General features: G+C 38.9%; 1 protein-coding gene across 1 annotated transcript in view; it reads right to left on the reverse strand.

Moving 5' to 3' along the window:
• Nucleotides 1-18,429, reverse strand: part of SMYD4 (SET and MYND domain containing 4) — a 192,738-nt gene extending 174,309 nt beyond the window's left edge. Inside the window, exons 1-3 of the mRNA XM_044054369.1 lie at nucleotides 18,261-18,429; nucleotides 4,617-4,761; nucleotides 792-881 (exon numbers count right to left, since the gene is read on the reverse strand). Coding sequence (XP_043910304.1) covers nucleotides 792-881; nucleotides 4,617-4,761; nucleotides 18,261-18,391 — 366 coding nt within the window. The 5' untranslated portion in view covers nucleotides 18,392-18,429. The remainder of the gene's footprint in view (nucleotides 1-791; nucleotides 882-4,616; nucleotides 4,762-18,260) is intronic.
• Between the last annotated feature and the right edge of the window lie 9,253 nt (nucleotides 18,430-27,682).

Raw genomic sequence — 27,682 nt, forward strand, 5'->3', positions numbered from 1 at the left:
CCCAAGTTCACAATAGAGAATTTGTGTCAAACAAACCTAACATTTGTATAACTGAGCCATGGCAAAAATATACATGGGAATCCACGGCATGTAATATGTCTAGACTGTAGTAAGGCATTTAATTCTATACCGCAGACTGATAGCAAAGATTAAAATAAATATGTTGGGCCAAAGATGGTAACTTGGATAAACAGCTAGCTGTCAACAAGAAGGCACAACGTGACGGTGAGAGGGGAGAAGGGCAACTCAAAAGCAAGGACACCGACAAGAGAAGTACTAGTTTGTGGTGGGGCCAAAACACTTTAACATTGTTGTGTTGGATATAACACTGAATGCTGCCAACCAACTAAATCTGCTTGTGGTTGATACAAAACTGTGTCACTGACAACAAATGGATGAGTTAGCCTCAGAATAAACACTGGAACAATGAAAGAATGGAAAAGCAAAGCACAGCTGAAATTAATTGCACAAAAAAAATGCTGGGTGACACATTGGATGTATCAACTCTAGAGGACAGTGCATATTCTAGACAGACAGATGCTGAAGATGATGGAAGAAGAAAAGGATCTGGGTCACTATCATTCCAAAGATGAACCCATCAAGAGTGTGATTGCGTCACATAGATCACCCAGATGCCAGACTAGTAGGTAGGTACCTAATTGTTACAATAAGCTGACAGACATGATGAGCTGTTAGTCTCCTTCACTGTACAATTCTGCATTCTCATCACAAGACACAACAATGTACCCAATGATAAAGGATAAGTTACCATGATAAATAAATTGCCTCACCTCATATTCCTTGAGATAGTACAGGGCTGCAGATCGATTTGCATAACACACAGCTATATCCTCAGTCCCAGGTGTGGCATTTGAAATCCCCTGAAGCAAAAATAAATACAATTAAAGGTTATGGATTTTTGTCTCTGTAAGACTGCGGTTAAAAAACAAATCTTAACAAGGCTGAGGATGATTACTTTCTCCTACTTTATGGTAAAAGAACCATCAGGTTAAAGATATACTACGTTTCAGTCCACCTTGATGTGCAATAGCTGCTCCAGAAACAGTTATGGAGGCTGTCACAAGCCTATGGTGCTGTAAAACAGACAGGTGAAGTGAAAAGTTGCCCCAGTAATGATACATCAGCACTTCTCACTGAGAGTCAGATCTGCTTTCCATCTCAAACAGACGTTTTCTACACAATACCTAAAGCCAGCAGCAAGCTGCTGGTACCATTGATGAGGTAATGAGTTTAGAACAACACCAGTAACTAGGACATGAAGGGGACCCTTTAGTGTTAAATCTTAAATGATGAACTATAGAAACAGTGGGAAAGAAGGCTGCAGATAAAGTAGAATTCTTAGTGCTGAAAGACAGACTCTTTACAATTTAGCAGGAACGGAGAGAGGAATCTGAATTTAGTGCAAAGATCAGCACATAGTTACTAATTTGAAAGGTTTATTAAAGAAGTGCATAAATTTCAGCAACTAGATTCATATATGCTGAGAAAGCTACATTTCTACTGTACCCGTAAACACAACTATTTTAAAAGACTTTTTTTGTTTTTTTTAATCCAGTTAAGTTACTTACCCAGATTCCCAAAGAATACAAGTAAAGTTACTGGCATCAAAACCATATAGGATACAGACACCTAATCTTTAATTAGATGCACTAATTTATGGGTTACAAGCAAAGACGTTTATGCAGTGTGATATTTTACACAGCAGCAGTGCAACCAAAGAACATGCTGTGCTCTGTGAAAACTAATTACCGTGAATCTATATGAAGTACAACTGGGTGCTCCTTCTCGGCTCAAACTGACCCTGCCTTTATTCATACTCATCAATCATACTGTTATTTTCCTGTGGCTCATGGGTATACAATGACATCACCCAATTACCTGTCTGTTCGCAAGCTCCCCTGCACTGCACACCCAAAAAGCATAGAATCAGACACCATTCATAACTGGCTTCTTCTAAGTCGCATAAAAAAAATCAAGTGCTGTCCAAGGAATTTTAATGAAGTCAAAGAGAAAATATTTAAACAGTACATGTACCATCTCAGGCAGCAAAACTACACAACCAGCGTTTGACGCTAAGGTAAAGTAAAAAAAAAAAAAAATTATGATATTTCATTGAGGTCTCTACTCTTCAAGATTACAACTCATGAAAGGCCAATAGCAAATTCACACTAAAGCAAAGCACTTCTTCAGGGATACTTCACTTTACCACCACCATATAGGTGGTTTTGTCCCCAACACATCCTTAATTAATTAAATATAACAATTGTGAGAACACATAATTATTTGGAGAGAGGCGAGGACTGCAAATATTTGCTACACCTGACTTATATGAACTCAGTACACCAATGTAGAAAATGCTAAATTTATTATAAACAAAGATAAACCTTTCGGGAAAGCTCCCTTCATCAGTATAAAATACATTTAAAACAACATTCTTTTTATACTTAAGAAGCACAAACACATGACACAACCAGCAAATAGCAATTCACGTCCAATTAACAGCATAAAATACAAACTTTTTCTTAAAACCACATAGCAGTACATTATTTGATGGTGAATAAAATCTAATAATGTGTACCTCTAGGCCTATGTATAACATATAAACATTATTTATAAAGCTTTTGTCTGGCTACTAAAACAGGTTTTATTGAAACCATATTATTCAGCCCTGGGTATTTTTCATCTTCAAACTTAGTGATCCATCTATATTCAGCTAATTCAAGTTTGTTGTTTACATCTCTACCTCTGATTCATGAATATAACTTCTGAAACTTTGAATTTAAAAACATCAATATACCTTTATCATTTATATGCTTAGCTAATGCATTAGTCTATACTTTTTTCTAATGTTGGATTTGTATTCAATAATACGATCTTTAAGACGTCTTGAACACTTACCCATATAGAAGCTTTCATATTGTGCACAGGTTGCCAAATACACTATAAAAGTAGTGTTAGAAGTTGCTTGATATTTCATTTCATAAATTTCTTTTATTTTTGGATGCTGGAACTGAAATAGGCCACATATATCATTACAGCAACTACAATTATGGCATGGAACTGTCCCATACCTATGGTACTTTTCAGATTAACATCAAAATCTTTATAAAATATTTCCCTTTTTATATTCATGCTGTTCCTGTAGGCAAATCTTGGTTTAATTCCTACAACAGATATTAGTTCAGGCACTGAAGTCAGAATTTTCCAATTCTTTCGTATCACATTTTCTACCTGTCTCGTCAGGTTATTATAAGTGGTAACATACCGAAGCACCATATGTGCATTCTCGACATATTGCCTATTTTGTATCTGCCCACCGAAAAATGAAGGAGCTACTTGCATCCTGTTATCAAGGATCTCTTTCATCGTACTATGAACCAAGTCCATATTATACCCTCTATTCTTGAAATCTCGGGCCATATTTTCCATTTGTTCCATACATTTAGAATCTTCTGTGTTTAACCTACTCACCCTCATATTGGCTTCTGAGGATACCTCGAAACACATGACCTGCATGCATACTTGTCTAGCATGTGTGTATCTATTAATCTGAACATCCTTCTTAAATATGCATGTTTTAATGTATCATTTTCCTTAAATATCTCTACATCTAAATATGAAATTCTATCAAACAAATAAGTAATTCTGATTTTCAAAAATGACGTTGTACTATTTAAATAGTCAACAAAGCTTAACAAATTATGCTCATCTCCTTTCCACACCATAAAGCAGTCATCTACAAACCTTTGATAAATAAATCACATTATTGCCAAATGGATTAGATGGACCATAGATATATTCACATTCCCATAGGTTGAGTACAATATTCGCACAGGTATTAGCCATGAGCGTACCCATTGCCAACACAGCTAGGGTTTGGAGATAGAATGTGTTTTATTAACTACAGGTCATTTTATTTGTGAGCTGGAGACTGTGTGTGCTGGTGAGCACAGTTTAGTTTTACATCACCAGGTTGCTCCATTACTGTTCTCATTCACAGAACTGTACACCACTAGTTACACGTCCAGTACAATTGTCATTTTCTACAAACATTAGCAATCTTAGAGTTTGTTATGTAAATTCAAATGTGTTTGTATTGGGGAAAGGTTCTATACCCCAAAGAAAACACCTGATTTGCAATTGAATATCCAGCTGGCAGAACTGGCTTTGCTGAAATATGTCTGGTAGAAAAGGATTTGATAAATTATGTTTTAGTGAATCATACCACAGCCTACAGATAATGACACCATAAGGGTTTATTACTTTTGGTTTAAGACCTTTTACAACCTATATGACATTACTAATATCCACTTGTGGTCACAGTACATGTCTCGGACTGTACATTGTAAAATGCCATTAGAAGGCAAAGGATGGAGAGTCCTTTCAGATCTGGCTTTGGCTCTAACAGTCTAAAGAAACTAAAGTGAGTAACTGACATTTGTGCAGGAGAGCATATCAGCAAAGTCAGTCCCCAAAACATCAGCTCCACTTCTAAATGGCTAATGTAAAATAACAGTCATTTTTAGATATGATCATCTAAACCTAAAGCCATACATTTCATATTAGGTAATATCAGGTACTTTTCACACACTTACCTTTGAGTACAGAGCAACGGCCTCCAGGTAGCACTTTTTCTGAAACTTCTCATTGCCTTTTTCTTTGTAAAATAAAACAGCTTTAGAATTTTTTATGAGCAGATTCAGTCCAGCAAGTTTTTCCAGGAATACTTCATCCTCATGGCTGTTAATAACAGAACAGCAGTCAGTCAAGGAAAGGAACTATATTAGCATTCAAATGTCACAGTAACAACTACTTAACATATTTAGTGAAATGGCAACAGATTTAACTGAAAAAGCAATTATACAAACATACTACTACTAGTCAGCAGAATGAGTTTTTTGTTTGTTTAGTCTGCCAATATGTTGCACGTCGCACCCCACAGTTGCCACAGTCTTCATATGGTATCTGAACCCCCTGTTCTCTGCACTATTCTCATTTAAAGCTATATCCACTCAAAACTTTCCTGTGATAGCCTTTTCTAGCCAAACCATATCTCCTTTAACCCCTTTCACAGGGAGTACACTCATAGTTATATACAACATTTTTGCTGCCTGACTATCCTAATGGCTTTTCTCTATACCCCCTTCCATAAACACTGTGTTACTGTCACAGTAGCCTCCGTAGAAATAAGTGCAGTAATCCAGCTGGGGTCCCTCCCTGAGGAATTTAAGGCCTCTAAAGGAGGAAGAATCACACTTCTGTCCCTTCAGTCTAAACCACTTACTACACCCTAGCACTGTGCTGCGCTAAGCCTTGCTATGGCACCCTCATACTCACTCTTGCTGTAACTATCACCCCTAAATCCTTCTCCTGCCCTGCACTCCTATGTTTAACCCCCACCTTGTATACTGGCAAGTCAAGAGGTAAACAGAAAGGAGTAAGGCTATGAGCTATTAAAGAGCTGCTTCCTGTAATCCATGGTTCAATTCCTTAAGCCTCCATTTACCTACTGTTTTAATCTAAGCAAGTCACTTAAGCAAAACAAAACAATATTCCCACGCTGAGTCTGAAAAAGGTCTGCGTGGATCAGTAATCATCCACTGTTAACAAGTAACAAACAAACAAATACTACTGCTAGATAATCCTTCCATAGATGCAGCACTCTACACATTTACTTATTTGTTTATTTTATTTTTTTTTATTTGATATTTGTTTACTGGGAAAGTCTGACTGGGCAAAGGTCCCATTTTCAGCAGAGTCCTGGAGAGAAAAGCTCTTAACATTTTAGAATTACATAACTGAAATGAAAAATTAGCAAATTAAACAACATGATTGTTTAATTATAAGTTCATAGCCTTAATCATTTATGCTTATTTCTGGACCTGCCAGTGTAGAAGGTGTCCATTTCACCACTCAAGGTTAGGAGTTAGGGTCATTCATACAAAAATGATCTCGTTGGTAGGATGCTAGCAAAAGCACCAAATACCCAAATGTCTTCATGGATGACAGCCCTTCAGACAGCTCTCATCTTATATGATCTGAGGGAACAACCCTTTCCTCACTGGAATGAATGGGCTTGAGTCCAATGGGGGAGACCTGATGACTGACAAAGCAGCAGGGGAAAAAAGCACATAAGAAAAAAAAAAGTACACATCAAACATGATGTGTCTAGTATACTAACAGAAAACCTTCAAACATTTCTAATAACAGCTTTACACCCTAAACTTCTTCTTCTTTCAGCTTTTCCTGGTTAGGGGTCGCCACAGCGGATCACCTTGTCCGCTCATGATTGGCAGTGGAGTTTTACGGTGTCGAGTTTACCTTATTTTTAAAGCAATCATACATATTTAAGCAGTTTATTATAAATTAAATCTTTATGAATAAACTGTTTCAGAAGTCAACCCACTAATACAGTTCTCCAAAGGATATCAAGTTCATCTTTTTTCTGTGTGATTTTTGCCCCCATGCTTACTCTGACCACCAGATCACCCTCAATTATTGGTTCATTGGTTCATAGGAGATTACTAGGCTAATGACCCTAGGGCCTTTACAAGCCTAGCCATGTAAAAAGCACTGTGTACCCTAATTGACCAGATGGTCATTTGCAGAGCAATTCTATGGTCTGCCCCTGTCCATGAAGGACATAGGTGACACCCACATTCAACTGTCAAGGCTGACCTTAAATAGGGTCACTGAGGAGCTCTGCTTCACATGAAGTGGGAGCCTATTCCAGATGAGCAGAAATCTCTGGGAGACATAACTGTCTCTCCCACGTGTTCTGTTAATGTCATATGCTAGGTTTAGTGAATGACTCTTGCCCCATTTGATTTGCAGATGTGCAGCATTTCCATTAGGGGAGTTGCAGAGACTGCTCTGTAGTCCAAGTACAGGTCACCTCTCAGCAGCCTGTATGATACACAGCACAGTGACAGGCCTTTCAGTCTTTCCATGCAGGCCGTGTTTTGGAGGCCCTGAATTCTCTTTGCTAGAAACCTATATGGTCTCTCTAGCTGCTGCAGGAGTCTGGTGGGGTACATACAGAAGGCAGCATTGTACTCAATTAGTGGTCTGATAAGGGTCGAGTACAGCAGAGTTACGACCCCCTTGATCTTGGATGTGATGCCCTTATTTATGAGATGAGCAGTGTAAAAGGCTTTCCTTACCACTGTGGACACATGGTGATCGAAGTTTAGATTGCTATCAACCTGTGTTCCCAAGCCTCACACCAATGGCTTTGAGGTTAGAGGGGTGCTATCTATACCATAATTAGCATGGGCTACTTCTTTGCCAAAGGTGATAATGAGACATTTCTTTTGAGTATAGTTTTAGTCTGTAGGTTTGGTACCATTCACTTGTCTGTGTCAGTCCCTTCTCTAATATGCTGACATCGCTGGTGGACTCAATGATTGTGCCCAGTTTACAGTCACCTGCAAACTTGGTAAGCCACAGACCATCTACTTTTGCCTGAACTTCTGAAAAATAGATTCCAAACAGTAGAGGACCCAGTGCAGATTCTTGTGGTACCCCAGTGGTAACTGGTCTACTGGTAGAGGTGGACTCCCCAAGTTTGACTGTGGTGAATTCTATTGTTAATCAGTTGGCTACCTATCTAATGATGTATGGTTTCTCAATGATCCCTAAGTGGGGAACTGTGTCAAATACTTTGGCTAAATCAAGAAAGGCAGTATGTACTGCTTTCCACTCATCCAGGGCTTTATTGACATTCTCAAAGATGTCCACCAGGTGTAATAAGCAAGATCTCCCTTTGACAAAACCAAACTGGATCAGGTTAACAGTTTGAAGGTTGCCTATGTCCTGGTTGATAAGGTCCATGATGACTCTTTCCATGGCCTTGCAGATAAGGCTGGTCAGTTAATGAGTCTATAGTTTCCAGGGTCAGTTGATGGACCCCCCCCCCCTTTGTATAGGGGAATACTCTTGCTGTTCTCCACTCCGCCAGCATAAAACCAATGCTCAGGCTGTGGTTAAAGGGACAGCTAAGTGGTTCCACTAGGTCTTGTTTTAGATTGATTAGTAAGCAGCCTGGGATGTTATCTGGTCCCATAGACATCACATTTTGGCCTTGGACAGCACTTGTATGATCAGTTTTTTGGAGATACTCCGTAGAGGACTGGTATCTGGGATGGTATGGGGTATGGCTAGTGGGGACAGGAAGGTGAAGTTTTCACTAAATCTGTCAGCTAGCAGGTTGACGATCTCTTTAGGTTCAGTGTGAGTGGTGCCATCTACTATAAGTTTGGCACACAGCTGGAGGACTTTACAAGGTTTCTGATTTGCTTGCTTAAGCTGTGGAGGGTAATCTTCCTTTTCTGAGTAAGTTCCCTTTTGTTCTTAGATATCAGTTTCTTTATTTTGTTATGTAACTTATTTATACGTGCAGTTCACCTGGGTTGGCTTGTTTTTCGAAAGGACCTGGTTTTAGTCATGTCAAGTACAGCCAAGTCAACACATTTGTTTAAGTGGCTATATTGGGCATTTGTGTACTCCTCTGCATAGGAATCATTGTTGGCTGTGTTAGCAGGGCTTTGAAACCTTTTATACCATCGCTTAGAAGGCAGTAGTTTGCTTTGGAGAAATTTTTCATTTTTTTTTTGCTCCTGTGAGGGTGTCAGGTCTGATCTTTACTTCAAGAGAGACAGACAGATTTATGGCCTAACTTAACCAGGGATGGCAACAAACTGGGGGTAGTGTAGTGACCCCCCCACCCATGTTGGTGAGTACTAGGTTTAGGACATTTGAGCCCCTTGTGGGGGTGCAGACTAACTGTTCCAGGGCATTTGAATTAAAGTCCAGGAAACTCAGAGCAATAATGTTTGTTCTTGCAGAGCAATAATGTTTGTTCTTGTGTAAAGTCACCCAATCAATGGACAGGTAGCCAAGGTCTTCCATGACCAAGGTGTTTGGCTGTACATTGAGTGACACTAGCAAGTCCATACAGGCAGTGTGTTACTCCCAGTTCATGGTGGAGGGGGACCTGTAGCTAGCTATGATGTGATGGGGTATTTTACCTATAGTTATTTGGACATGGAGTAGTTCAAGAGAGTCGTACTGTTTCACCAGTCTTGAGGTGCACTTGGATTTAATGAAAATAGATACATGTCCACCTTTGGTTCTTTCATTCTCATTTTGGGGTCTGAACGTGTGAAAAGCATTGTAGCCTTGTATGGCTGGAGTGCTCGCTGCAGTCTTGAATCAAGTATCAGTGACTGTACAGACGTCAGCATCTTCCAAGGTGAGGAGTGCTTCCAGAGAGTGCAGTTTATTGTTTAGGCTCCTAGCATTAAGCAGCATAACCTTGAGTTTGTCTCTAGTGGAGTTTAAAACAAAAGTTCTGTTGATTTGACATAGCCTAAAAAAGGCACTATGGTGAAGGCAAGCATCTTTGCTGGTATCCAAAAGCCTTGAGGAGACATCTGAAGGCCATCTCTGGCAACGTATCATGGTCTGTCAACCAGGATGACAGATACTGGATCCCCTTGGAGTGACACCAGAAGCTAAGCCAATTGTTGAAATAAATAATTTTTTGCCTGACTCAGCCCGGTCATCATCCTTACTAAGGATGCACCCAGTACGGTAAAGTACAGTACAGGGCAAGCCTTATGGAGAAGACATTACTCAGGCACCCATGAGTGAACTCTATCCACATGCTTGCATTCTTGGCTCTGCTGATGGAGACAGACACTCTTGTACATTGGCCCATGCAAGTCAGGCTAAAAAATAAATGGCCAAAACAACTTTTGTTGAATCCTGGAAGTATACACCCCCCCACACACCCTCCAAAGTTAAATATACCTACACTGTGGTCACACAACAGTAGAGCAAAAACAAAACTCCACTGTCAGCAAAAGTTGTTTCGCCCAAATTTCCGTGATCGTTCAGTACTTACTGAAAGTGCCACTGATTCACTGACACACTCCTCTACAATGCACTCAACCCTAGGAGCTTCACATCACTCTGACTGCAAGCTTTAAGATTTTTACAGTATGGCCCACTCCCAGCCCTTGGTGGCCGTCATAAGTAACTGCATCACCACGTAGTCATCCTATGATCTCTCCTGATGTGCATGCGTTCCTAAACAGATCACCAAGCCTAAGCCCCCTAGTTACACTTGAAACTTCTTCCATGCAAGCCTCTGCTTGAATTGGAGCAAAAAGACCAGCCAGGACAAAACTTCCCTATCCTCAGGGAGAACAAGTCAACAAAGCTATTGCATTCTCACCCCCACCCCAGCCCTTTCAGTGCCAGAGGTGCCAACAAAATTCAGGTAATTTGGATCACAATCAGAGTTTTCTCCCTCCATGACACAGAGCCATAGGTAATTGTCAGGTTGATTAATATAATACTGAAGTACACAGCAAATCAACAGGCCCTATAAAGTAATTCTATATTATAGAATGGGTTATCTTATAATTCCATTCCTGAAAACTTTGCCTTACAAAAGAGTTGATGTATACACACCGCAGTGGAACCTCTTCAAACTCCAGCTGCTTAACATGTCAGATGCATGACTACTTAATTATGTCATTAAATCCTGCATGCATGATCACGCAGGTTAAAGTATACAGTTACTTAATAAATTTGTTTAAAACTCATTCATCATACAGATGTATTGTTACGACAAGCAATTAAAGTTCTGTACACAAATGTTTTACTGATCAAGTCGTATTTTGTCAGTAACTTCTGCTATATATGAGGCGTACTTCAGGAAAAAAAATTAATAACAAAACTTTCTGTGTGCATACATTTCAATGTGTGGCTACAGAAACTGCATTTAACACCCATACAAATTGTTTATTAAATGTTAACATTTATTAGGTTCCCACTAACGCAATATGTTACTTGGGTGCCTAATAGCATAATTGCACGCGCGCACACACACACACACACACACACACACACACACACATCATGTTGGGGAGCTTTGAGTTAAACATATGGCTAATGGCATTCTGTCAAGCTCAGACTCATTTATAATAATAAAAACTTCCAAAAATGATCCACCGGTAAAGTAATCCCTTCTGTAAGATTAGCTTATTTTAATCAGTTACTGATATGCTTCCATTTACATCTCATTTAAATTACTGGGATTGCATTTCACAAATCAAATTTATATCAAAATATGGTAACAAAAGCAATACTTGCAAACGCTTTTTGTGACACATATATTACCCAACACGTTAATGTATTCCAGCCAAGTGTTCACAAAGACAATTATAAGAAATTAATTCTGAAAAAGTGGGGCTCAAACTCCATAAATTCTTTCCATGAAAAGCCATACTTGACATTAAGAAGTACATCTGGACTACCACACAATAGTCTCACGGGTTAGAGTGAACAAGCTGCTGTTTAATGGTGTCATGCAGCCACAAGAGCTTGCAGTTAGATACAGCACTACACTAACACAGTGGTGTCATTATACATATATATGAATAGTTCAGTACGTGTGTCACAGTGGCTAAAATGCTAAACAGTTCTCATGAATGCATAATGCCAAAAAATATGCTGTCAAATGAGCAAAGGCTCATGAGATGCCAAAAACTCCACCTCTGATCAAACTGTTGGTGTACACATTTTATTTCAAAAAAAGCGAACCAATACAAGTAGTATGCTTTCAGTCACAACTTAGAAGAGAATACAAAAAAGCAAGGAAAGAAAATATCAAGCAGCAAAAAGAATGCCAGCTTAAATTTACAGTACCATAACAGCTTTCATCAAACACAGACACTGAAATAGATAAACAGAAATTAACAAATAATTTAGATATGTAGAAATTGATGTCCTTCTAGGTTTCAGTGTGAGACACACTAACTTAAGGAAACCACAGAAGTGGTAGCTGAATCTCTCCCCTTCAGCTTGGCAACAGACTACAAGTCCTGAATATAAGTGACACATTAACATGGTCTATATTATATTGTCGAATCGGCATTACAGTGAATGCCATTTCGACGAAATATAAAGAGCGAAATTCAAAAACAGCGAAAGCTCAGGCCAGTGATTTTTTTCCTAGGGAAAAAATAGCTTGGCCTGAGCCATGACATTGCCCTTTACTCCACTGTAGTGCGATCTCCGAGTTGGTATATTTATTTAGGGGGTGTGTGGGGGGGGGGTGAAGCCCCCCACTTTGAAATGTTTTAACTGGTGTGTTGTGTATTGTTGGTCTACTGATTTTTTCCCTAGGAAATAAATCAGTGACCTGAAGTTTCACTGTTTTTGAATTTTACTCTTTATGTGTCGTCGAAACGGCACTTGCTATAACACCATTTTGACAATATAATATAAACCCCATTAATAGCATACATGGGACCACAGCAGTTGTGGATTAAAAAGTACATCCTAAATAAGTTTTCTCTCTATACAATTTGCTAGTCTAGCTCAGTTGTCTGAAATTTTTTGAAACGTTTCTGACGTCTTCATAAATGTATTATGTCTAAATCCCTAACATGTAGTTCTAGTATTACAAGTGAGTGTGCATGGTTCATAGGTAGGTACTAGGCAATCGGCCCAAGGGCCTACGTAAGCCTAGCCAACAAGGTTCCCTGGCTTACGCCACCCAAGAAAGTTATTTTCCTGTGCCACAGTCGAGCAGAGACACAGAAGTGATCCCCGGGGTGTATTTCCTATTTCCCAGCCACTCATCAAGATTTTTCTTGAAGAGTGCTAATGAAGAACTTTGCCTGACATAGATGGGTAGCCTGTTCTAGAGTATGGGAAGTCTCTGGGACAGGACTCTATCCCTCCAGCATGTCCTGTTTATTGTGGTGGGAAGGTTTAGGTCCCTAGAGAGTGTAGCTCGGAGGGATTGGGATTTCTTTAGGTGTAGCATGTCCAACAGTTCTGGGTTTGACATAGCTTTATATGTTAGGCAGAGATCACCTTGGAGTAGGCGATATGCTACGGAGTAAAGCTGGAGTTTTTTGAGGCGGTCAGTGTAGGGCATTTGTTTGAGGCCAGTAATCCTCTTTGTGAGGTACTTCTGTGGCCTTTCCAGCTGCTGCAGATGTCTTGTGAGGTACATTCCAAAAGGGGCGTTGTACTCTACAGTGGGTCTAATGAGTGTCAAGTAGAGGGGAACAATGACATCTTTCTTCCTGGATGAGAATCCTTTTATGATGAGGTGTGCCACGTAGAAGGACTTCCTGACTACTGTGGCGATGTGACTATCAAAGGAGAGACTACTGTCCACCTGGGTCCGAAGGTCTCATCACACATTCGGTGTTAAGTAGATTGTTGCCTATGTGGTAGTTCATGGGTACAGAGTTTTTACCAAAGGGGATGACACTGCACTTTTTGGCATTGAGCTTGAGGCCATGGCTCTGACACCAGGCATCTGTCTCAGCAAGGCCCTTCTGTAGGATGTCCACATCATTTAGGGACTTGACTATGGCTCCCAGTTTGCAGTCATCTGTGAACTTCGTTAGCCAGAGGCCTTCTGTGTTAGCCTGTACTTCAGAGAAGTAGATACCAAACAGGAGAGGTCCCAGGACGGAACCCTGTGATACTCCACTTGTCACTGCTTTGAGGTCAGATTTGGAGTCTGCAACTTTTACAGTGTGGGTTCTGTCAGTGAGCCAGTTGGCAACCCATCTTGTGACGTAGGGATTTATACCTAGTTTAGTGAGTTTAGCTAAAATTCCAGAATGGGGGATGGTGTCGAAAGCCTTGGCGAGGTCAAGATAGGCTGTGTGAACCACCTTACCCTCATCTACGGCTTTGGTGACTGCCTCAAAGAAGTCGATCAGTTTCAGGAGGCATGATCTGCCTTTCAGAAACCCAAACTGGGTGGGATCCAGAGTTTGGAGGTTACCAATGTCTTTGTTTATGAGTTCCATGATGATACGTTCCATGGCCTTGCAGACCAGGCTCGTCAGGCTAATATGGCGATAGTTCCCGGGATCAGTGGTGGCTCCCCCTTTGTGGAGTGGGATAACTGTTGCTGTGCACCATTCAGTGGGCACAAAGCCTGATGTGAGGCTATTATTGAACATGGTGCTTAGGTGGGGAGCCAGTTCGTTCTGAAGTTCATGTAAAACGCAGCCTGGGATGTTGTCCGGTCCCATGGATGCTGTGTTTTTGGCTTTAGAGAGTGCAGCTTTTACCTGCGTAGTTGTGATTACAGGGACTTTGCATTCTTCCTGTATAGATATGGGTCCTTTAGGGGGTGAGGGGGTAAAGTTAGCACTGAACCTATCTGCCAGGAAGTTGGCAATATCAGTTGGTTCTGTAATTTACGTGCCGTTGTGCTGTAACTCGGAGCAGATCTGGGTGTTGCCATTGAGATTCTTGACATAGCTATAGAATGCTTTGTGGTTGTCCTTAGAATTAGTGGCAATTTTGTTTTTGTAGCTAGCTTTGGAGGATCTTATAAGGGATCTCAGCTTCTTACTGAGGCTGACCAGGGAACTCCTCCACTCATGGGATTTTACTCTCTTTTGCAACAGTTTCTTCCTTCTGTTATACAGTTTGTTTATGGCAGGGGACCACCAGATTGGCTTCCTTTTTTTGGAGGATAGCATCTTGGTTCTGTTTGGGATAGCACAATCCATGCACTCGTGTAAGTGGTTATAGAGTGCATTTGTGTAGGATTCAGCAGTTGTAACTGTATTGTCCATCTGCATGGGTGTCATGAAGTTCACCACTTCTGTCTTAAGAAGCATGAAGTTGGCTTTTGAGAATTTTTTTACTGTGGTTTCCTTAATGCGGGGTGGGGGCAAGATGTGGATATCAAGAGTGATTAGCTTATGGTCGGATCGGACCAACGAGGAGTTGACTTCAGGTGTGGAACACCAGTCACTCATGTTGGTAATGACTAGGTCCAGGATATTGTTGCTCCTGGTGGGGGTGTGGATAAGTTGAGCCAGGGCACTGGAGTTTATGAATTCCAGAAAGCGTTGAGCTAAGGAGTTAGTAAACGAGTAGTTTTCCCAGTTAATGGTGGGGTAGTTTAAGTTGCCCATTATTAGGCTGTTTGGTTGAACCCTAATATTTTCCAGTACATCAAGAAAAGAGGAGTGGGAATCCTGGGGCATGGTGGGGGATCTGTAGCCAGCTACAATTTGGATTGCAGTTTTGCCCAGAGTTAATTGCACTTGGATAACCTCGGATGCATTATGCTGAGCAACTAGCCTAGAGGTGTGGATATCCTTAATGAATATGGACACACCTCCGCCTTTGGTGTTTCGGTCCAGGTTACATGGCTGAAAAGTGTCATATGAGTTATAGCCTGATAGTGCAGGGATGTTCTCTGGAGCCTTGAACCAGGTCTCAGTCACTGCACAGATATCTATGTTATCCATTTTAAGGACTGCCTTGAGTGAGTGCATTTTGAGATTTAGACTTCTAGTATTGAGTAGCATTACCCTCAGTTTTTGTTTGCCTGTTCCTGTTATGGTGATGAATTTATTATTTGAACCTTGCCTAAAAAAGGCACTATAGGGGCAACAAGAGCCTTAGCCAGTATCCGGAATCCCAGGGGTGACAGGTGCAGGCCATCTGTGGCAAAGCACCGTGGTCTGTCGACCATGTCATCCCAAGTTGACAGATAATGGATCCCCTTAGAATGACACCAGAAGCTTAGCCAATTGTTGAAGTCAATCATTTTGTCCTTGTACTGCAGTACCATTCTGGGCGATGGCAGAATGCTACTCAGGGCTAGGGTCATACCTGCCTGGGCTACAAGATCAGAGAACTCTTCCATGTCTCTTTTCATGTAGTCCAGGGAGGTACGTCTCAGGTCATTCACACCAACATGGACAATGACAGAGTCATATTTGTACTTCTTGTGGCGTGACCTGAGTGCGTGGGTTATGTGGCGGATCCTGGCACCCAACAGTCAGCTGACAGTAACATTCTCCTTGTTTAGCCTGGTGAGTGGGACATCAGTGTGCCTGACTATAGAGTCACCTATGACTAGTGTGTTGGGTATGCTGTTTTGCCTTATTGGCTGTGGTTGAGAGGCTCACCAAGTCTGTAGGCTATGTGTCATTTGGGTTGTGTTGGGGGATGGAGGTTGCTTGTGTTTCTGCTTTGGAGGTCTATGTTGCTTAGACAGATTATTATTGAGAGCCTCCGCAAATGTTTTTGTGTTAGTATGTGTGGATTTGGTGGTGTAGATTTAGTGAGACTATGTGATGAGTGTGGTGTGGCGCAAATGTTTACCTTCTCCTCATGACTGTCAAGTTCAGTCTTGGTTGGAGAGAGCTTTACCTCCAGTTTGGCTAGATAACTGCATCTTTCACAGGTTGTAGTGTTGGGTGGTAGGAGGAGAGGGTTGTCTGTGTACATGAGGCAATTTCTACATTGCTTCAAGATGCCCAGATTCATTAGATATACAGGAGAGAACACTGGGAGCTGACCCTTGAAAACCAATTAAACTGAGACATCTCTAAATTAGCTTATTTCAGAAAAAATATTTCAGCTGAAGTCGCTTGATTCAAGCAGCACAGTACAATCCTATACCACAGACACTGGATACCAGCAGCCCTTTGTCACTAGACTTTGATGTCCACTACTTACTATATATCATCCCATAAGTATTCTGAAAGCAATATCATGTCTTATGTTTCAGATACATCTCTCAGATTCCAGGCCAGACCCTTAATTATTAACCTTAAAATTAATAAATTCAGCAGTGGAAGGACTGGGACCAACTTGATGCGACTATCTAGGCCCTCACTACTCTTGCTCATTTCAAACAGTTCTTTAAACTGCATTCCCATAATCGTGGAACTGCATCTACTTCAGGAATAAGGGAGTTGGGAAACCTTATTTTCTACACTACTTATAAATAGTGACTATGTACTTCTAATTTACAGACCTTACTGGCCATTATAAAGTAAAATAAAGCAATGACCTTTCTCTAATTGTGCCAGCTTCAGTAACAAAGATGGATGAAGCCCTAACTATGGCCCAAGTGATCCAAGTTCGATAAATAGCTCAGGCACTTGGTAGAGCTTGCAGGAAGGATGGGTGCATCCATCCCTGTTAGGCTGAGGCGATGTGACTACCCTTAGATTCGTGCTAGGCACATTCGCACAAGCTACACTTCATTGCCTGTCCAACCTACCAATTAGAAGATTAGCATGCTGGGGGTGAGGCCTAGAAAAACCCTGTCTCTAGCACGTATGATGCTGCCAGCTGCTAGTTCCACTCCATGCTCTTCTCCCCGACTACCAATGACAGCCGCAGTTGGGGGGGAATATGGTCAGACCCCCCTGCCCCATTCACCTTTCCTTCCATCAGGCACTGCCAGGAGGACAGGAGCCATAGAAGAGTAACCAAGCAGCTAATGGTCAGCTAAGAGAGGGAACCAAAAATAATACATCTTTTTCTATTAACATTACTGTCACATCTGCTGTTGTATGACAATATGGTCTGAATGACCCAGGTTTCCCTGTAAAGTAAACAACAGTAGCACTACAAAGGAATAACTCTGTTTACAAATTAAATAAGTAAATTAATTCAATAAGAGTTAATCAAATACATTTTCCTTGAAGGAACTCTCAAACAACAGCTAACATTTATTTGTTGATTACATAGGATTAGCAAGTCAAATGCAATATCTTACTACTAATGGAAATTTGATCGTACATAATGTTGCATTTTAAGTAAGATGATCACTGACTACTTAAGAGTCACATAGATATGAGATGCTTGGACATAAGGCAGTAATACAAAGAGACATTAAATTATCAAAGCTATGAAGTGGTGGGATGCAAGCCTGGAATTCATGAAGCCAAGCTTTGTGATGTATAAATAAACCACACTGCCTTTGTGTCTCTGTTTATATGTTGTGGCATTACCTTTTTATTGTTTATATTTTATTATTGCATTTTCTGTTTGTTTATTATAAATGTTTTCACCTGAAATGTGCCTGCAAATGATCAATGTTCTTCATACTGATCACTGCTGCAGTAACCCAAGCTATATGGGTTACACAGCTTAGGCTACTACAGCAGTGACCATTCAAACATCTACTGTTATTGTGGTGTTGTACTTTCTTGATCAGTGCATTGCCATAGTAAACAAATAAAAATAAATCAAACTGTTAAAATAAGCATTCATAATTCTCTGTTATAAACACAACGAAACAAGAAAAACAAATGTTATCTTCTGTTAGTAGATAGCCTGCTAACTAATGACCATTTATTCAACATACCAGAATATCTGACTAGTTGAAAGTTTAAAATGTTTTACTGAAACTTTGTTGTGCAGCTGCTCACCTGAAAAGGGATAAACAAATATTAAAGATCTCCTGCAGATCTGTTGCTTGTGTAAGACATTCCTTAGAGGAGCTTTCAAGCTGGGACCATTTACAGCTAACGTAATTAAGCCATTCTGGAACACCGTCCATGATCAGCTTGTAAAGATATAAACAAGGAAGAGGATTTGTGCACTACGAAAGGGGACACGCACGTTCTACAAAGAAACTCCAAGCATCACGAAAAGACTAGTGGCTTTGTTTTCTACTGCCATCTAGTGTTTCATTTAGACAAAACCAGCCAAGGGAAAAAAGCATTGAATTTTTACTAGGTTAGTCTCCCACTGAAACAGAGATACACTGGTATAAATGTTATTCCTAACTGCTGAACTATTTCCTGAATTTGTCATATAGAGTACTTTGAAGATTAGTTTGAGAAGCTACACTTCTACAATATGTTTCCACAGGATACATCTCATTTGACAAAGTTTAATTAATTGTACACAGCTTTTTCCAGTATTTTACTTACTGCAATTTGTTAACAAGTAGTTGGACTGGACTACTCTACTAACCCTTTTCAACTATGACGTAGGCTGAGGATGACCAACTGAAAGCAATTAACAGTTAAACATTTACAGAACATTTAAGAATGATGAGATAAATTAATACAATGTATAAAATATTAATGCAATGTATAAAAGCATAGGGACGTTAACAGAGCATAAAGAAAGCTGAGATAAATTACTACAATTTGTAAAAGCATCAGTGTTATGCAGATGGTTCAGTTAAATTAATACAATGCGCAACACCAGCAGTATTATGTAAATAGAACAATGGTTGCCGTCTTTTGATCAAGATTATAGTAGTGTAACTGTAGGGAGAAATGGGTACAAAAAAAGTGTAATTATGGTTTATTTATATACACTAATTACAGAGTCAAAGCAAATCAATGATAGTATTCAGAAAAGGATATATACAGTATGTGTACAGTCTGTAGCACTAACCTGGGTAAAGTGGTTCTGAGAAGTTTAAGGAATTACAAAGTGTAGAGAAAGCAATTGCATGTCCCTTAATTTTGAAAATGTTCTTTCTGTCTTGCTTTAAACACCTCTGCTGTTTGATGTGTTCTTATTTCAGAAGAAAGAGAATTCCACATGGTTGTAGCTAGTTTTGCAAAGGACGTTTCACCTACAGTGATTCTGAATGGTGGTCTTAAGAGTAGACAGCATCATAGGTTTATGATCTTAAAGATCAGGAAATTAAAGATAAAAATGGATGTGGCATGTAACAGATTATATGAGTAATGTTTATACGTCACCCATACTCTGAAAACAGGGCTACATGCTGTACTAATAATTACAAGAAAAACAATATACCTTCCTCTGCTATAAAGAGATTGGAAATAAATGTGCTCTGGTGGAAGTAAGAGAAAAGGAAAGCTTTTACAAATATGTTACTGCTTTTGTTAGCACACTGGGAAACATTATGCACTTTTTCAGGCATGACTAGGATAGCCCAGAAGCAATATATTGTTACAAAGAAAGTCCACCTAAACAGCAGCGTAACACAGAAATACCACACATACTGAGAAGGGTTACCTGAAAATGTTTAAACACGAAGTTATGACTGATAGCTAATTATAGCACAACAATATCAATCAAAGCTGCCAAAGATAATATACTGTATAGCAATGAAAGTAGGGCAGAACAGCAGTAACTCAAGTTACAAAAATAACATTGCTGTAGGTCTAATTCAGAAACAACACATAAAATCCAGCAGGTACAAGCTATGGGTTAAGATGTAGAATACCTTTGGAAGTGGTGTCTGCTTCCATCAAAGCAGAATAGGGCAGCACAAAAATGCAGAAAAAAAGTAAAATTATGAAACACAACATGTTGCTGTCATCACCGGGCAAAATAAGAATCTGAAGCAATATTAATCAGTAGACCACACAGAGAAGATGGGTAAACACTGAAGACACACAGAGTAATAGATTCCAAAACAATTTATGTCTGGGGTAAGGCGTTGCCCCAAAGTTAAACTCTTGTGCAGAATTGTAGCTATCCCTGTTGAAAGCCTGTCCATAACATATGTAAATCAAGTAGTGCATAAGCTTTCATGGCCCTAGGAAACAGCTAGAACATGATTCTAAAACATTTGTGAGGAGGTGAAATATATGAAGGAAAAACTGTAAACTGGCGGTAAACATGAAAATTCTGGTGTGTCATGGTAGGTTGAGTATCTGTTCTAGCTCCAGCCATGACATAATCAAATGGACAGCTGCCTTTACAGACTTCACAGCATATGCATATCCATCCTGATTCCCTGTGTCAGAAACCATCTTATAAGCACTCTCAGAAGGGTAGTATAGTATCACTGTGATATGCATATTCCATGTAAATATAACACTGATATGCACAGTGTGTGTATGTTTGTGTCTAATCTATATATGTGTGTGTGTGTGTGTGTGTGTGTGTGTGTGTGTGTGTGTGTGTGTGTGTGTGTGTGTGTGTGTGCGTGTGTGTGAATGCATATACCCACACACAAACATACATACATAGGTCAGTGAACTCACACATAGACAGCATATATGTGGTGAAAGGAAAAAATGTCAAATGTCCATTGGTCGAATGTTTGGATCATCAATTTTGCTGGGTTTTGCTATTTTTAAGGATCAGGAGTCTGCCCTCCCACCAAGGTTGTGCATTGTTGGTTAGTGCATATCATTTGCAGGTGGTGTGGAGGTATGGGGTGCTTGTCCCCCCTGCAAAATTGTTTTGTATTGCTTTTCAATGTTTTGATGTTCAGAGGTTCAATATTTTGTGTTTGAAACTTTTGTACCTTCAATGTTTTGAATGTATTCAGTACATACAGATATATATATATATATACATATATATATATATATATATATATATATATATATATGTTGTTCTCCTAGGGGTCACCACAGTAGAACTCCAGTCTGATAATGACTGGCAGTAGATTTTTACAGTGCTGAGATGCCACCCAACGCCCAACCTTCAATGAAGGCACGCCCATTCATGCATGTCTTTCGAATGACACTCGACCATGGGGAGGACTTGCAGACTCCACACAGAAGGCATTCCAGCCGAGAATCAAATGGGAGAACCTCTTGCTGTGAGGCGACAATGCTACCACTATATATTTATAAATACATGATATGCAAATTAGAGTGTTCATTATATATATATATATATATATATATATATATATATATGTGTGTGTGTGTGTGGGTGTGTGTGTGTGTGTGTGTGTGTGTGTGTGTGTGTGTGTGTGTGTGTGTGTGTGTGTGTGTGTGTGTGTGTGTGTGTGTGTGTGTGTGTGTATACATATTCCTGCACATTTATAAATATATATATATATATATATATATATATATATATATATTTATAGAGCCAGCTCTCAAAGGCCTGAAGAGGCACATTTAATTGAATTTACAGGAAACTGGTTTATGTATGTGAATGGCATTAACCCCTGTATAAAACAAGGGGTGAAATATGGTGACAATAAACAAGCTTATGTAAGGATCGTCTTTTGATTTGGAAGCATTTGGAAGATAAACACCAAAAAAAGTGATTAAAATATGGCCATTTAGAGAATAAACAGTATAAGAATGAGATATCATGCACAGAGAATAGTCTATAATACTTGAAGAACTCCGAATGGGTAAAGCTATTGGCTCATGAATGAAGTATTTTGACCAATAGTGAGCATGTGCCATTGAAGTGAAGTGACCCAATGAGAAGCATCATGCATAAGAAGGAAAGTCTATTATTGGTTGAGGCATTCATGATTTTTTGCTTGGCTGAAGCCACAGCAAGACAATTTGTAGCTTAAATGAATGAAGTCATAGGTTCCTGCTGGGAATGTTATGAACCAATCGGACACGTTTAGTATTGAATGGCAACTCAATGGAATAAATTATATTTATAATGTTGATTGGTTGCTTAAGACTCTGTGGTAGTATGCTTTTGGCTGGAATACCAAATGGATAAAGTTATTCACTTGCGAATAATGTATTTGACCAAAAGGGAGCAGGTGGCATCAAAGTGAAGTAATCCAATGAGAAGTATCATGCATGTGAAGAAAAGTCTATTATTGGTCGAGACATTCAAGATTTCTGGTTGGCTAGCACTCAATGCCACACTTAGATGATCTGTAGTTTGAATGAATAAAGCTACTGGTTCCTAGTAGAAATGTTATGAACCAATGTGTCACATTTAGTGTTGAATGGTGATTCAGTGGAATAAATTATAGTTATAATGTTGATTGGTTGCTCAAGACTTTCATTTTATCTATGAATGACAACTGGTTATTATTCCCTAAACATTAATGAATGGTTAATCAGTATGCTTTGGTCCTGAGAATAATTCATCCTGATAGGTGGATGACGTCTTTAAATTAATTTTTATCATTGCAGTTAAATGGATCTAAAGAAGGGTTTGTGTAACCTGAAAGTGCTTATCCTGTTATGGTTTTTACTGGAAGTTTGTATTAAATCAGTCTTAACTCCTAACCTGGGTGTGGTGACTCTGTTAGTATTTTATGAGATATATATATATATATATATATATATATATATATATATATATATATATATATATATATATATACACACATATAGTTATATATGTGTGTGTGTGAGAGATTATATTACTTTAAATCACTAATAAACTCTAATCAACAGAAAATATGTCAAACAGGATCATCGGTGAAAAGCACCAACACAAAAGCATCCAACTAAAGGGATCAGAAATGTAAACAAACCTGTAATCTTTGTGATCACAAAAAAAAAAAAAGTCAAAGCTAAGCAACCCTCCATACCCCAGGAAATTAAATATACTATTTCTATAGTCACACAACCATGGAGAAAGAAGAAAATTATTTAACTATAATGACAGTCGAACTGTTGCAATTTAACGTCTTAGGTGAATACTAGGCTAACTGCCTTAAATAGCTCTTTTAAGCATAGCTAATAACCTATGGTCATAATCAAACCTTGTACTTTATGTCTATAAGGTGAAGACCTTAATCATTACACCAAACCAACCCCCAAAAGGAATATTATATTTCCACATATGTTGTTCAAACCTGTCTTTCAAATTCTTCATCTAATTCATAGTTGAATACTAGGCTAACATACTTCATAGGTCATTGTAAGTTTAGTCAATAACTTAAGGTTAGAATCAACTCTGGACTTTGTGTCTATGAGGTGAAGACTTTAACTATTATACAAAACCCTCTGTAAAATAATGAGATCACTTTCACCAATGACCAAACTTATCAAAAACAGTGTCACACAATAAATGCATGCTACAAAAAAACCAATGGTGCCCATACATAATATATAGCTAGATAGATTTATAGGTTCATAGGTAGGTACCAGGCTATCTGCCCAAAGGCATTTATAAGCCTAGCCAGAATGTGTTGGCTTTCACATCCCCCTTAGATTAGTTCCCTGTGCCTCTGTCCAGCAGAGTCACTAAAGTGGTCCCCGGGGTAAACTTTCTGTTTCCCATCCACTCATCAAGGTTTCTCTTGAAGAGTGTTATAAAAGATTGCATATCTATCTTTCATGGGGCTAAAGATAACATGGAACCTGACATTATTATGTGATCATGCCCCTTGTTTAGTCAGCAGAGCATTAGTGGACTACTGTTAATTAATTATATTAATGCTGTATATTGTTCGTGATGGTTGCACTCACCGTAATAGGTGACCACCAGATGATATAATTTTCACAGCAGTCTGCTACTGTTTGATGTACTATATTTAAGCTTAGCACACTGCTCATTAGACATATATTTGTTTAAGACACAGTGTGGCACTGCAATGGAACAATTTCTCCTACGTAGGTTTACAACTTGATGTTATACATATGAGTTTAATTTCTAAGACCTTCATGAACCTACATTTAGCAGGCAGAGCAGACAAATAACCCTGCTGCAAAGACACAACGCTGTATATCACTACATCATCTTTGAATCCTGATACACATTATAACTACTATCTTACATAAACATGCCTTGTGTGTAGTCATACGGAGGAATTGCTTTACTTTTGAATAACATTATTTGTGAGTTTGGTGTACTAGTTGTAGGTATAGAAACACTTGTGGATGATATGTTTCAATACTGCAATAGTGTATATGGCACTGTAGGTTTTGTCTACATGGTTAGGTCCTTCCATATGCTTTTGTATATAAATTTATTTGGTACTATCCACAAGCAAGGATGGCTATTCCTTCCAGTAATTAGGTCTGTGCAGTGCTGCCTTGGTGTTTTAGAATTCAGCTTAGAATGTGAAGGCAGATTAAAACAAAATAGCTTGCAGAATGACATCACTTCTTGTCATCTGACTTATAGTCCCCATGCCAAAACCTCCATTGATGAAACTGGCAGTATTTAGCATCTACCTGTAAAAATATACAGACTAGGGCTTCTCCTCAGATGTTTGGCAGATGCTGGAAGTCATAAAACAATTGCATTCCTTCATGCTTTCAAGACTAGTAATTAGTTCACCCTAAAGACAATACAGAAAGTTTCATTGTGTCTCTTGCTACACTGAAAACTGAAATATACAATCTCTAATGGCCTAGGCATAAAGTAATTTAATTTCAGTTATTTTTCTGATGTTTGTTGGACTGAAGTTACCCTCCTGTATTCTAGTTTCCACTGTTAAAATATATATATTTAAACACTTACAATAGTGCATGTACATTTCTGTTCTCTTCCAGTAGAGCACATTGTGGATCCATTTTAAACACAAGCATTTTACAAATACCTTTTCAACACACACACGTCTGTACAAGCAGTTTTATATACACATGACATATAGTTCTAATACATTTGTTACACAAGCATCTTATATAAACCACTTCAATATTCACCAACAACATATAATTATTTACAAAATTCCAGCTAGCTGGGCTGGCAGTATCTCCTTTCATCACACCATGTTTCTCCCCTAAGAAAGCTAACTTGAAATTTCAAGTCCCACCCCCCCCCCCATGTTCATGCATCCTCTATATGGGGTGCCATTGAAGTGGATGAATAGTGCAATCAACTCACTGAAAAAAGCCAGCCCAGCTGATCAAAAATCAAATGATCAAACAATGTCAGTTTTATTTTAATGCAACACTGTGAACAGTAGGGATCAGTGACATTGTCCTTTCCCCACTGTAGAGCAATTTCAGAGTTTATACATATATATATATATATATATATATATATATATACATATAAAATTAGCAGGGGGTGTGGAGGCTCAAAAAAACATTTTTTTTTGATTGACCAGTTTTGATCTTACTGCTCTCGATTATATGACTATACAATTAAGTATCATATGCTTATAGTTTAAATGTTCATATGATAATGAAAGCTCCAGAGCCACAAACAGTACAACAACATGGGTCTTACCAACTGCCTGTATGGGTGGGTAACATCTTTTTGTTTACACCAGTGAAGCCCCTTCCTATATGCATCCAATCATCCCAACAACTTTTCTTGCAGCTACCATCATACTGCTTGCTTTTAGGACATCTATTATGACTACTCCCAGGTGCCTTTCTTTATTTGTCCTACCAATTAGTTTTTTTTCCAGAATGCATACTGCTTTCTGGGGGGGGGTTTCTTCTCCTGTTCTTTATTTTGCAGTTTGGCAATGAATTTAAGCTGAGTACAATAAACCATTCCTTTATTCTTGCTAAGCTTCATCTTATCCTTTCAACACAATCTTAAGGTTAATCTTCTTAAGTAGAGCATAAAAGAAAGAACTAGTATTTCTAGAAAGTCAGATAAATTCTGGTAGTACAATTAAAAACTAGATAGGACCTGGGATTCAGTAAACTCTGTGTAGGCTTCATGCCAAGCTTACATGGTGTTTACATGTGTGTATAGTGATGCGCAGTGAGCAGCAGCACTCATTGCATATTCATGCTGCGCACTGCATTTACATGTAAATAAGCACAGTTTTGTGGCTGCCAACAGTTTTGCCAGCCAGGAAAATGTGTAAGCCAGCACACATTGCAATCCTGTTTAAGTCAGAGCACAAAAGGTCCACGATTTTGCGCAGAATACCACAATGATCACTAGGGCTTAACAGATAATAGTTTTCATAGCTCTCAATCTCTTAGTGCAAGACATCTGGAAAAAGACCAACATAATGAGGGGACAATGACCCAGAAATAGAGACAGATTTGACATATTTGCTCTTTAGAAATGTGCTAGAATAATGAGTATGTGTTAAGATATATTTTTTGAAGGAATTGAAGTCTGAAACCCAAATTATGCAATTATTGAGTTGCATCAGCCTTGAGATCATCCCAGTGATATGGAAGAAAACAACAAATTTGATAAGGAACACATCAAAATATATATGTCAAAAGTCTGGACATTCTATGAAAATCTTGACAGTTGAGAGGTATGATAGTTATGTATATGCTCCAAACACAGTACGTGACAGTGTATACAGTGCAGAATATTGTGTAATCCCATTCCTGGCATTCTGTACTGACGTGTAAAACATGGACTGTCATGTAAAATAAACATTCAAGGCAAGTGTGTGTATTGAATATGAACACATAGATGAATTGTAGGAATGAACACAAGGAAAGAGGACTGGTGAAACAAGTTAATGTACAGGTGATGGCATGTCAATGGAAGACAGTTATAGTAGCAACATTAATCACATATCAATATGGTAAAGTAGGGACTGTACAGTAAAAATGTGTATTATGTGACAGTCACACAAGGTGACATAACAATGGGGAAGATGTCTGTGTGAGATATGCATCCTTACATGAACAATGCAGAGTACATCTATCAGGGATGTTATATATACCTGGGGTAGGGTGCATATTGTGAAGCTGTGTAAACTGATTTGCCTGGATATGAGTGTAATCTCAGCAGAGGTCTTCAGCAAATGGGGCACAGGAAAAGTGGACAACATTAAAAGAACCAAGCACAGTCATGGACAATATCAGAATATGTAATTTAGAGTGATCAGAGAGGGTTCTGCACAGACACACTTGTACAACTATTATGACATGTCTGTAGTCTATAGGGGTAATCACACACAGTGTGCTGATACTGTAACATCTGCTGGAGGTGTTAGGAGGGACACTGCTATACCTATATGTGCCATTATAATCAATACATGCTAGTTGACCGGTGAACATTGCAAGTGTGTGTGTGTGTGTGTGTGTGTGTGTGTGTGTGTGTGTGTGTGTGTGTGTGTGTGTGTGTGTGTGTGTGTGTGCGTGTGTGTGCGTGTGCGTGTGTGCGTGTGTGCGTGTGTGTGTATATATATATATATATATATATATATATATATATATATATAGATATATATATATAGATATATATATATATAGATATACATATATATATATATATATATATATATATAAATATAAACACA

This window comes from Protopterus annectens, chromosome 13.part0, assembly GCF_019279795.1.
Source record: "Protopterus annectens isolate FY-2018-M chromosome 13.part0, PAN1.0, whole genome shotgun sequence".
Taxonomy (NCBI): Eukaryota; Metazoa; Chordata; order Ceratodontiformes; family Protopteridae; genus Protopterus; species Protopterus annectens.